Source organism: Megalobrama amblycephala, unplaced genomic scaffold (genome assembly GCF_018812025.1).
Source record: "Megalobrama amblycephala isolate DHTTF-2021 unplaced genomic scaffold, ASM1881202v1 scaffold481, whole genome shotgun sequence".
In the NCBI taxonomy this organism is placed as follows: domain Eukaryota; kingdom Metazoa; phylum Chordata; class Actinopteri; order Cypriniformes; family Xenocyprididae; genus Megalobrama; species Megalobrama amblycephala.
This window is the reverse complement of record NW_025953403.1, coordinates 123,585-136,481: the sequence shown is the minus strand read 5'-3', so window position 1 is coordinate 136,481 and position 12,897 is coordinate 123,585. Positions and strand designations below refer to the sequence as shown.

General features: G+C 41.2%; 1 protein-coding gene across 1 annotated transcript; it reads right to left on the bottom strand.

Annotated features, from left to right (window-relative positions):
• Positions 1-3,958: 3,958 nt before the first annotated feature.
• Positions 3,959-12,893, bottom strand: LOC125261763. The gene is made up of 6 exons (XM_048180324.1): positions 12,572-12,893; positions 10,663-10,901; positions 10,263-10,332; positions 9,377-9,542; positions 6,614-6,735; positions 3,959-4,085 (listed from the first exon to the last, which is right to left on the bottom strand). The coding sequence occupies exons 1-5, from the start codon at positions 12,891-12,893 to the stop codon at positions 6,615-6,617; spliced, it is 918 nt and encodes a 305-aa protein (XP_048036281.1). The 3' UTR covers positions 3,959-4,085; position 6,614.
• Positions 12,894-12,897: the final 4 nt, after the last annotated feature.

The window sequence follows — 12,897 nt, the reverse complement described above, 5'->3', positions numbered from 1 at the left end:
GGACACCCCTGAAAACCGGGGGACGCCGGGCGAACTGAATCGCATAGCCGAGTCTGATAGTGCGAATGAGCCAGCGGGACGGGCTGGGAAGCGTGATCCACGCCTCCAGACTCCGAGCCAGCGGGACCAAAGGCACCACAGACGCACCGGGGGTGGGGCAGCAAGGCAGAGTGGGACCCGACTCGGACGGCATGGGAGCGGCCCGGAGTGAGGTCGGACTCTGCGAGGCAGCAGTGCGTGGGGGAGACGGCGCACGGGACGCGGCCTGCACCATCACACTGCCACCTGCTGGCGGAATGGGAGGGGGCTGCGAGCGGCGAGGCGGGGCCTGGCACACTGGCAGACGCACCCTGTTGTGACCTGGAGTTTGAGGAAACTGCTCTTTTTGTGAAAAGGTGGGTACCGCTGGACTCCGGGGAGCCAGCGGCGGTAGATGGACAGACATCACAAATTCCCCCCGGCCCTCCTCCAGGGGTGGGAGAGAAGGTGGAAAACTCTCCCGAAGAGCAAGAACCTTCCCCTCCAGGTTGCCCGTCTCAGGGCCGTGACTTCTTCTTCCGTTTGCCACCTGGCTTGGCTGAGACGGGCTGGGCACCGCGCCCGCGACCGGCACCCTGCTGTCTGGCTGGTGTAGGCTGCTGCTTTGCCGACTTAGCAGGGGCGGAGGACGACGCAGGCGGGCGCCCTCGGCGACGAGCAGGCTGAGGCTGAGCCACGGGTGGCTGGGTGGAGGCAGCAGCGGACCGCCGTGGCATGACATGTTTGATGGCCTCGGCCTGCTTCTGTGCAGCGGAGAACTGTTGGGCGAAGCTCTCCACTGCGTCGCCGAAAAGGCCGACCGGGGACACGGGGGAATTCAGGAACCGTTGTTTGTCGGCCTCCCGCATGTCCGCCAGGGTCAGCCAGAGATGGCGTTGCTGGACTACCAGGGTAGACATCGCGTGACCAACAGCGCGTGCTGTCACCTTCGTCGCCCAGAGGGCGAGGTCAGTGGCAGCGCGCAGCTCCCCAAGCAGTTGTTGGTCAGGCCCTTCCTGGGGCATCTCCGACAGCGCTTTTGCCTGGTAAACCTGCAAAAGGGCCATCACGTGCAGGGCGGAGGCAGCCTGCCCACAGGAGCTGTAAGCCTTCTCAGTCAGACCGGCTGAGAACTTACAGGCCCGGGACGGGAGGCGCGGCTTACCACGCCAGCCAGTGGCCGTTGGACACAGCTGCATCGCAACGGACCGCTCGACTGGCGGGATCCTCGCGTACCCCATGGCTTCCCCGCCGTCCAGGGAGGAGAAGGCGGACGAGGGACCGGGCCTCGCACGAACACTATAGGGTGTTTGCCAAGACCTGGTCACCTCATCGTGCACTTCCGGGAAGAAAGGCATTGGGGCGGAACGCTGGACCTGACCAGCGCGACCCCCCCCCCAAGTACCAATCATCCAACCGAGATGGGCCGGGGCAGGGTGGAGGGTTCCACTCGAGCCCGACACACAAGGCGGCCCGGGAAAGCACAGCCGTCAACTCGGGATCCGACTCGGGGAACGCTACCGTCCCGGAGGGCGGCAGCGCGTCCGGATCTTCCTCCCCCGAGGACTCTGGCTCACCTTCCGATGCAGAGATCGACATCTGCTCCGCCGCGGGCGCACCAAAGGTAACGGCTGGACAGTCCGTAGAGGGCCCAGCGGAAACCAATGGTGGCACAATGGGTTGCGGTGCTGATGAGGCGGCAGGGGCAAGGGAAGCCCTGACCGTAATCCTCAGGTCGCCCTTCCTATACACCGCCGAACCGTCATTCCGCCCGGGGCCGGAAAAAACGGTCGAACGGGGCATAGGGGAGGGGGCTTTTCAGAGATATCAAATGTTTGGACGTTTCACCATGACAGCTCCCTCTCATTTGTCATTAAATGACTGACATTGACTGAATTACTAAATTCAGCACTCTTATCAGGCATTTTAGGGAGACAAAATAAGTGAATAGGGAAGAAATTATATTTCAATATTCCTATAAAATATTAGATATGATGTTATGATGATAATTGTTGCCAAGTTACTCTCATTATTTATACCTACTTCTTTTTTCATGTTGCCCAAAAATTCAACACATTAATATGCAAATTAGAGGCAATATACATTGTATATGGGAAAATCCATTTTTAGCTATGTTTACACAGATATTGTGTAAAGTAAAATAGTATATCAAAATATTCTAGTCACACACTGTGCAGATGATCAGACACAAACACGATGATGAAGAGAGTATGCTTTAATAAATCCAAACAAGATCTTAACACACACATAACATAGACAATACCCAACCATGAGACGCAAACAGAACTGAACTTAAATAGTGGGAGGATAACGAGATGATTGATTAGTGCACAGCTGAAACTATTGAGTGTCTATGACAACAAACTAATGGTGGGAAATAGTGCAGACAGGAAAACAAAGTCCAAACTGAGTGACACTGTGACATTTCTAATATCTTTCATAGTCAAGATTCTTTGTACAAATCTTTGTGCATAGTTTGGTTCAGGTGGAAGTTTGCTGTTAAAGTCCTGAAAACCCTGATTTGCATTAAACAGCTATTAAATGCAGGCACTAGTATGCATAAAAAATACTTAACATCTTAAAAATATAGTTGTTAAAACGTAAAAATTTACTTAACATCTTTTCCCAGCATTATTCTCATATCTGTTTTACAGAGGACAAGTTATAGAAAAAATAGCCTGGAACCTAAAAATTGACTGGTATAAAAAAAAAAAAAAAACATGTTTACATATGGCATATCATAAAATAATAATAAAAAATAGATTTTTTTTTTTCACCATTTGTTTCTTATAATTTACAAAGCATTACTGAAATTTACAAAACTTTTTTTTTTTTTCTATGGGTCTCATGATGATAATCCACGTAAATCAAAAACATTTACAATGAACAAAAGAAAACAAAAGTTTAGTGAGTGATGCTCAAAACAGGGCTGGCTGGGCTGGGTTTTTGTATTGCTTTGCCCTTGAATAGACCAATTTGGTGTTTGCAAACAGCGATGACGTTTTTTGTGGGCGGAGCCTAGCTGGTTGCAGAAAATGACAGTTGAGCAGTAAAAGTCTATGGAAGCCACGAAATAAAAGAATAAAAAAAGTTAATTTCGAGTTTATATCTCACAATTCTGACTTTTATTTCTCGCAAATCTGAGTTTACATCTCACATTTCTTACAAAGAAAAACAGAATTGTGAGATATACTCGTTATTCTGTCTTTTCTGAATTGTAATTTATCCCGCAATTCTGACTTTTTCCCCTCGGAATTGTGAAATAAACTCACAATTGCGAGTTATAAAGTCCGAACTGGGAGTAATAAACACGCAAATGCAAGAAAAAAAAAGTCAGAATTGTGAAATAAAAAATTATGTTTAAAAGTTATCTATGTAAAATATTATAGGTTTAAATTATTTTAATTATACACTGTTAATTATTTGACTGTAAATTTACAATAAATTGCAGGCTAATAATTGCATGACTTTCACAGTAAGTTACTGTAACATTTTTACAGTAAATTATTGTGAAATGACAGCTGTATACTGTGACTTCACAGTAATTATGACATCGCATTACTGTGATTTAGCGGTAAGCTGCTGTAGAATTAATGTATTTAACTGTGAAATTACAGTTGGTGTCTATGTATTACTGTAATTTAACAGTAAGCAGCTGTAGAATTCATGTATTTAACTGTGAAATTAGTCTATCTATTACTGTAATTTAGCAGTAAGCAGCTGTAGAATTATTGTACATAACTGTGAATGTCTATCTATTACTGTGATTTAGCATAAATGAAGGACCAAACAAAACTGATAAAAACAGTGACATAACTTTTATTTTTTAGAAGTAAAATACAATTTAATTACATGAATAAAACACTGGGCAACAGGGATTGACACTGGGTAACAGGAACGTGTGTCAAAAGAGAAAGGAAGGAGACAGAGAAGAGAGAGTGAGGGAGAGAGATGTAAGAAAAGACAAAAAGGTGGGAATAGAGAGGGTCGCAGGTGTCTCGCTCCTTCCATCGCAGCTGGCACCTGCATAGTGTGGGTTCTATCCACTATATACAAAAGATAAGAAAGACAAAAAGTTTAAGTTACTCTGTGGTGGACTGACTCCCTGTAAGTATGGTGCTCGCATTGTAACACTAATCCTAAAATGTCTACAATTTAAGTAATTTCAACTATTTAAAAAAAATTATGTGAATAGTACTCTTAATTAATATTAAATCAACAAACCAGGACTCTTATCACTCCTGTTACTTTTACCCAGTCCTATTATTTTTCACGTGAGTAACAGGACTGAAAGTAACATGATTGAGGTTAAAAGGTTAGTTCACCCAAAAATGAAAATTCTGTCAGTAATTACAGAGCACAAATTAAGATATTTTTGATGAAATCTGAGAGCTGGATCACTCCTCCATCGGCTTCTAAGGGTTTGAAACTTGCTGGCCCAGAAAAATGTATTAAAGATATCTTTAATATAGTCCAAGTGACTCCAGTAGCTCAATCTTAAGTTTATAAAGCGACGAGAATACTTTGTGCGTAAAAAAAAAAAAAAAAAAAAAAAAAAACTTTATTCCACAATTCATTTCCTTCTCTGTGGGCCTTGAGTTTTTTCTTGTAGTATAACAGCGTAGCGCTTCTGTGTTATACGTCACACGTATGCTCACTATTGGCCGACGCTGGTCATGTGTGTGATGCATGTGACATATTACACAGAAGCGCTACGCTGTTATACTACATGAATTCACCCGAGGCCCAGAGAGAAGGAAAAAAAATAGTGGAATAAAGTCATTATTTTTGGGGGGGTTTTGCGCACAAAAAGTATTCTCGTTGCTTGGTAAACGTAAGATTGAGCCACTGTAGTCACTTGGACTATATTAATGATGTCTTTAATACATTTTCTGGGCCAGCAAGTTTCAATCCCTTAGAAGCCTATGGAGGAGTGAGACAGCTCTCAGATTTAATCAAAAATATTTTAATTTGTGTTCCGAAGATGAACGAAGGTCTTACGGGGTTGGAACAACATGAGGGTGAGTAATTACTGACAGAATTTTCATTTTTGGGTGAACTAACCCTTTAAGTAAAAATTGCATGCTAAATTGCATAGTAATTCAACACAGTAGCAAGTAATGTAAATTTACACTTAAAAATATTGTAAAGTACTGTAAATTTGACGTTTTTTAGACGTCAAGGCATGTTAAATTCAAATAAACGTAAAAACAATTAATTTTACACATTTATTTTGCAGTCTATCTAAACTCTACATTGAATCAGGAGACACTATAGAACACATTAAAGGGATAGTTCACCCCAAAAATCTTTGGAACACAAATTAAGATATTTTAAGAAATCCGAGAGCTTTCTGTATCCTCCATGGACAGCAATTATTTTACTTTCAAGGCCAGGAAAGATTGTTAAAATAGTCCATATGTATACAGTGGTTAAACCTTAATGTTATGAAGTGACGAGAATACTTTTACTGCGCAGAAACAAAACAACACAAAATAGAATACCGACTTGATTCAACAATTTTTTTCCTTTCTGTGCCAGTATCCGATGCGTTTCACGTGATGTGTTCTCGATCATGCATGTGATTGCATTGCGCACAAAAAGTATTCTCGTCGCATCATAACATTGAGGTTGAACCACTGTAGTCATTATTATTTTAACGATGGTTTTACTACCTTTCTCGGACTTGAAAATGGTTATAACATAGTAGTCTATAGGTGGGATCAGAAAGCTCTCAGATTGCTTAAAATTTTCTTAATTTGTGTAGAACAAAATTCTTGTGTTTGGAACATCATGAGGGGATGTAATTAATGACAGATTTTTCAATTTTGGGTGAACTAACCCTTTAATAGCTTCAGTAAACTTCTTACTGCATAACTACATCTAGCTTAAAGGAACACGCCGACTTTTTGGGACTTTAGCTTATTCACCGTATCCCCCAGAGTTAGATAAGTCCATACATACCCTTCTCATCTCCTTGAGTGCCTCTGTTTGACGCACCCACCGCTAGCCTAGCTTAGCACAAAGACTGGAGGTAAACAGCTCCAGCTAGCATACTGCTCTCAATAAGTGACAAAATAACGCCAACATTTTCCTATTTACATGTTGTGATTTGTATAGTCACAGTGTGTACAAATAACAAGGTCATATGAGACAACCATCTTCTAACTGTATACATACTGGGAACTATATTCTCAGAAGGCGAAGCACTGCTACTTCCCCAAGTATATTCTGAGAATATAGTTCCCAGTATGTATACGGTTAGAAGATGGTTAGAGTCACTGTAACTATACAAATCACAACATGTAAATAGGAAAATGTTGGCGTTATTTTGTCACTTATTGGGAGCAGTATGCTAGCTGGAGCCGTTTACCTCCAGTCTTTGTGCTAAGCTAGGCTAGCGGTGGGTGCCTCAGACAGATTTACGGCAAGCACGGAGATGAGAAGGGTATGTATAGACTTATCGAACTCTGGGGGATACGGGGAATAAGATAAAGTCACAAAAAGTCAGCGTGTTCCTTTAACACAGATACTGTGTTTCATTAGTCCGTTCTTAAATTGGAACACAGCTTACATTAGATTGACATCCATTCGAAGTCAATGAGCTTCCTGATAAGAGTGCAGACTTGCTGGTTCATGTGACCTCTCTGCCTCTTAGATTTTGTGCCTGTCTCTGGGTTGATGCCCAAGAAGCACCTACAAACAAAAAGACAGAAGAAACCTGTTAGTTTAATTCAAGTGTGATGAAAAAGGTGTCAGTTCCCAGTCATCACCTTCAGTGGGTCACTGCTTTTGCAGTACAGAGTCAAACTAAAGTTAGCTCAGTTTAAACAAAGGTGTAATTCAGGTGTAAGTACTGTAATTCAGAAAAAAAAATGCATGGAACTGAACTGAAAAACATTTCCATCACAAACACAGTCAAGAATAGACCTTCACCAAAGTAGAGGTGTGTGATTTACCTAGGCAAAGCATTCGCACACAACAATTTACATAATTTACATGTTCCGTTTGCAGAGGATGGAGTAAGAGCCTGTTGCCTCTCCATCTCCCTATGGCTGTTTCTACTTGTACTCTTCCTCCTAGAATTATTACCCGTTCACAGATGATATGATAAACATTTCATTTCTTATATCTTTTTCACAATAAAGCACCCAGTTTTCTAGTTGTTTCTGACTTTTTTTAAGCTTTGTCTCTGGTCTAATCTGGTCTGGTCTCCAGCACAGAAACACAAATTAAGGCCCCGTCCACACTACTGCGTTTTCGTTTAGAAACGGAGAATTAAAACGAATACGATCTCCGTCCACACCAGCGTTTTAGCTGCGTATTAGAATTGATCTCCGTCCACATTAAAACGACTGAAAACGCGGATCACGTGACCATTCACCAACACTGGGCATACGCGTGCCGTTGTAAACACAACTTCATTGATAAAATTAGGGCTGGGCGATATGACGAAATATATCGTCTGGACGATATAAAATGTCTATCGTTTTATATAAGGCTCTATCGTTTAAGCCACGATAAGGCGTTTTACGGCAGAATTTTACGTCAAGATGCACCTCACGGCATGCCCATGCACACAGCAATACATAAACAAACATGGAGGAAGACAGTAGTAGACGCGGTTCAGACCAGGGTAATTCACCCTTCGCAGGGAGCTTGATTGACAGGCGATCTAACCAATCATAATCAGCCATCCGCCATTTTGTCCGACAAAGCAGTGAGGAGAGATCATAGACAGTATATAAACGGAGAGATAGCAGATTAACATGGGAGGATTTGAAATTGAAAAACGGAATGTACTGACGCCTTTACGTGGTTTAAAACAACATTCCTTCTTATTCCATGTTATGTTCATTCATGTTTATTTGATGCTATAAATGAACTAGAAGGAAGAGATGATCAGTTCACGAGCAGCTTTAACTGATGCTGTACAGTGATCTGTCAGACACATTTAAGAGCCACAAAACGGTATGTATCGTTTAAATTTATAAAAAAAATACCAAATTCGAAAGGTGAGACTTTGTTTAATATGTTTAATATCAAAAGTAACTGAAAAGTAACCTGCTCTGTCCTGTCTGTCAGCGTGTTGTCAGTCTCCTCTCTGCTCCGCGATGTATTTTTCACTGCGTGAGAACATGGTGTGTGCGTGAGAGCAGCGTAGCTTGTCGGACATAGCGACAGTAACTAAGGGGGGCGGGTCTTCGCGAAGGGCAACCAACCCAAACCGAGGAGCTTGTACTTAAAAGAGGGGCGACTTCTGTCGCATCTCGCATGCATGGATGTGGTTTGGATATAAGAAGACCGACGTGGACCAGACAACAGTTGTTTGTAAAGTTTGCCGGCTCCCAGTGCCAACAACGGACTCCAACAATACTAATTTATTTTATCACCTGCGCAAGAACCACGAAAAATAATACAGAGAAAGTCAACGAGCAAAAGCAGCGTTGAGTGGTGACGTAAGCGCTCGAAACAAACTCCAGACACAGACGCTGCAATAAATAAACAAATAAATAAAATAAATATTTAGTCCCTACTACCTTTTATTTGTTTTGTATATCATTTCAAACTGCATTTCCAGATTACAATTTTATATTGACTATTCATGAACTGAATTAACACAAAAATTGTTATATCGTCATGTATATCGTTTTCGGGATATCAAATGAGCTATATCGGGATATGAAATTTTGGCCATATTGCCCAGCAGATAAAATAAAATTAGATAAAATTATCCCACCATGCGCTGGTTCTTCCCGGGTTAACCCAAAACCGCCGCTCCATGTGCGGTCAGTACCGCCGCTGCACACAGGAATTGTCACAGATCGCTGAAATGATAGCTTGCCTCTGGCGCATGTAGGCAGTTATAGCATTGTAAAATGCAGAATTTACTTGCACAACAGCTGCTAGCAAAGATATACGCCATGACTGACGACACCCAATCATAGAGCCGAGCGTGAGCCTCTACTACGCCATCGTTTCTAAAGTCCTTCGTTTTGACCCGTCCACACTAAAACGCCCTCCGGAGATTCAAAACGAAAAACGGGTCGGCAGCGTTTCTAAACTTCTCCATTTTGGGTCTCCGTTTTTGCCGTTTTAGTGTGGACGGGAGGTGCAAACGTAGCAAAAGGTCTCCGTTTTTAAACGAAAACGCACTAGTGTGGACGGGGCCTAAGTCTGCAACACACCACTTGTTTGAGGGGGAGAAAGGGGGGTCATCACCGTTTGGCTGCTGTGGTCCTGAGCGGATTGCAAAACACAATACATCCAAACATTCCTTGTTTAACCCAACAAATAAAAAGCAAGCCCTCAAGTACAATATTACTGTAGATATTACCTTTGGATAAATTCCAGAGTACAAGCAGCATCTTCAGCATACTTCAAGTTAAAATTGTAGTAGCTGGAAAAAATAGCAGCCAGACCAGTTGTAAAGTCAAGGTGAGGTCCCATGACCACTTGACCCTCCAACGACAGCATCCATGCCCTTGGTTTCATTATGTCACCTGAAACAAAACCAGATACACTCATCATGGACAACTGTTCAGTAAAGGAATACATTTTTTTTATTTATTTTTAATTAAGAGTAAAAATAGTTGTGGCATATTCTAACTACTGTGTGTTACATTTCTTTAAAAGAAAATGTCAATACATTCCATATGTTGAACAGTAAATAAGTAAATAAAGTTTCAGGTGTACAGTATAATTCACACCACCACATACCTTATCACTTAAAAGTTTCTTTTGGATATTAAAAATCTGTCCTTTTCATAATAGATTATTATTTTTTTTTAAAGCCATGAGAATTGCAATTTACACTTTTTTAAGACCAAGTCGTTCAATTGGGGAGTGATAGCAGATTGTTTATGTTGACTTTTTGTTTACATTTAGATCCTTTAAATGAAATTAATACATGAGCATCATACTCAGAAGACTACTCACTCTCAGGTTATCTTTTTAACAGATTTTTTTGTATATTAAGGGACTATATGGAACTTTGTTTGTGGTGCTCAAAGTGCAAAAATGTTTTTTTGAAAAACTCAACAGCAATGTCTTTTTCCAGAAATCATGACCTGGTTTACTTAAGATAATCCAGACCTTATTGTGAGCAGTTTCATGAAGGAACTATCGGTTGAAAGAAAATAGTTACTACATGAAACTGCTCACAACAAATCTGTGGATGACTTGACAGAATACATTCAAAATGAGGAAGACATCAACATTACCTTGAACAATCAAGCGAGGGGTGCTTGGTAGCATCACAGTCCCTTCTACATCAGTGGCTGTGGCACAAGGCTGCAAAAATAACAGTAGAATAAGATTCAACTGTTAATAATCTGTACCTATAGTAGCTATATTTGTGAACAAATCTTCCCTTGGCCCCCATTGATTTATCTTAGATTAGGCAGTACACATTTGGTAAAGTTTAGAATGTGATCATGACAATGTGACTGGTTTCTTTGGACTGATGAGCGGTTGGCACCTGTATGAATGGTGAAGTGTAGAGTGAATAACTTTTTGTGGTCAGAAAACTAGAAAGATGCAATATAAGTATAGTCCTATTACCATTTACAAAAAACAATAGGCCTAATGCTTATGTTAATGTGAGAGTGAAAATATACTTACATCAACATCAAGCACAATAGCATCCTTGGGCTCTTTGAAGTACGCCATCAGAAGGAGAAGAATGCATGTAGCCTTGTCTGAAGCCTCCGGTTCAAAACAAGCCAAAACATCTTTCACGCCTTGATGACAGTTGACTTCTTGGCAGAACTTCAGAATGGTGTTGAATTTGTTCTCCAGGGCCTCTCGAAACTTCACGAGGATGGAGACATCGGTCAGAAGAGTAAAGTGGGAACATATACCTGAAGATAATGGAGTAGAAGTGCTGCTGAATCTTTGTTGTAGTTATAAACAGGTGCTCTTTGGATGCTTCAGGTACATTGTGTGTGTTGCATGGATGGAATATGGCCTCAAAAACGAGCGAGTGGATTTTTGCCAGTATAGGCTCATTGTTCTCACTCTGCTGTTCAAACAACTTATAACAGTGAATTTTACATAACATGACCCCTTTAACTCATTATTGTAACAAAACAAAAGAAAGATATTGTGGACAATAACCCTACAAACACCATTACCAGATGACGATTAAAAGACAATAATTACAAACGTATATCCTACAGATACAAATCACTGCAATTACTTTGGACTGTCTAGTTATAACCAACATTAATGTACTGGCAAAACACAGATAAGTGCACATTGGTCTAACAGCGGGAAAACTGCCGCGCAAAACATTTATTTTGGCAGTGGAAAATTCCAGAGACAAGATAAAAAAAAAAAAAAAAAAAAAATACATGGACATGCGCACTTCATTTTTCTGTTGACCAGAAAGACAACGGTTGCTCCGTTTCACACACACAGCAGGGAAGAAAATTATAAAGTTACTAATTTTAGATGAATTTAATCCACCTTTGCCCAAATCCACAAACACCATAATTTATCTAGTTGATAATAACTGTCATAATACCCACATTAAGGCCACATCTTACCTTATAACTTTATGTATCGTCGGTCAATGTAGAAGCTGTGGTAAAAGAGAGAACGCTGTTAGAGTAACTAATATAAGCTTTAAGTAAAGCTAAAGTTAAATGTTCGACGGTGTATCTAATCAGACATCTCACAGTTAACTTAATACGGTATAATTAACACTACAACCAACGTCTTTTCATTCAAATTTGCGCGCTTAAACGTCGACGCGAGTCTGCTCCAGCTAAGTTACAAAAACATGACAACAGAACCTACAACTAACGCTAATTTGGTTCATACTTTTAAATTACATGCACTATCATATAAAAAACATCAAATTGATAAAGTTTGACATTTAAACACTTACCGCTGTCTGAATCCACCGAATGGGACCACGTAGATCAGAGAGCTCTGATGACGCTCTGATGACGCTGCCGCAGTTGCCACTCAAAAAAGTCAAAAAAGACGGCATTCACAGTAGTTTCTTGTAAAAGCCCCGCGCCTGCATTATTTTCACAGTAAAAGTCTAAATACGGTATTATATTGTGAATTATCACAGTTAAAGCCTGTGAAGTGGTAATAATGTAATTAACTGTGAAATATTACAGTTATATCTTGTGAAATCCTGGAAAAATTTTACAGTGTAATTATTTCATGCTGTAACTGCTATGTATGTATGTCCTCTGAACTGCATATGTAAATATTATGTAGACTTACTGACATCAAATGCAGTAGACTAATCCTTGCAGGTGTCAGTCCAGTCTAAACGTCTCCGTTTAGCTTCCGTTTTCAACGATGGCAAAAATGAAGACTATATTTTTTGCATTCCGATTCCAACATCCAGAGGCACAACAAAACATTTTTCTCTTATTCTGTGGATCTTGCACATTTTCCTTCAATTGCTACCGCTATTTTTCTGCAACCAGTATGCGCGCGCAGCTGCAAGTGACGTAGTTGTGACGTCTGCTCCAAAGTGGTCTATTCATTCACAGTGACTCTCTAGCACAGTAATAGACAGCAGTGTCTTCAGTCTTGAGGCTGTTCATCTGCAGGTACAGTTGACTGCTGGAGTCATCTCTGGACACTGTGAACCTTCCCTGGACTGACTGGGAATAGTAGATCGGAGAACTGGATGTACCAATAGTTGCAACCCATTCCAGTCCTTTACCGTGACCCTGTCTCACCACACCTGCCCAGTAGCTGCTGAAAGTAAATCCAGAGGCAGTACAGACCAGCCGAAAAGATTCACCAGGCCTTTTTACCACAGCTTGAGACTGAGTGAAGGTCTGACAATGAATATCTGTGGAAGACAGAGGGAAAAAAGACATAAAA

Excerpts from the sequence above, each read along its gene's own strand:
- LOC125261763 (XM_048180324.1), bottom strand. The coding sequence starts at position 12,893 with ATGTCTTTTTTCCCTCTGTCTTCCACAGATATTCATTGTCAGACCTTC. Across the intron at positions 10,333-10,662 it reads CTATTGTGCTTGATGTTGAT|CCTTGTGCCACAGCCACTGA; the intron begins GTAAGTATATTT and ends TTATTTTTGCAG. Across the intron at positions 6,736-9,376 it reads ACTCTGGAATTTATCCAAAG|GTGCTTCTTGGGCATCAACC; the intron begins GTAATATCTACA and ends TTTTGTTTGTAG.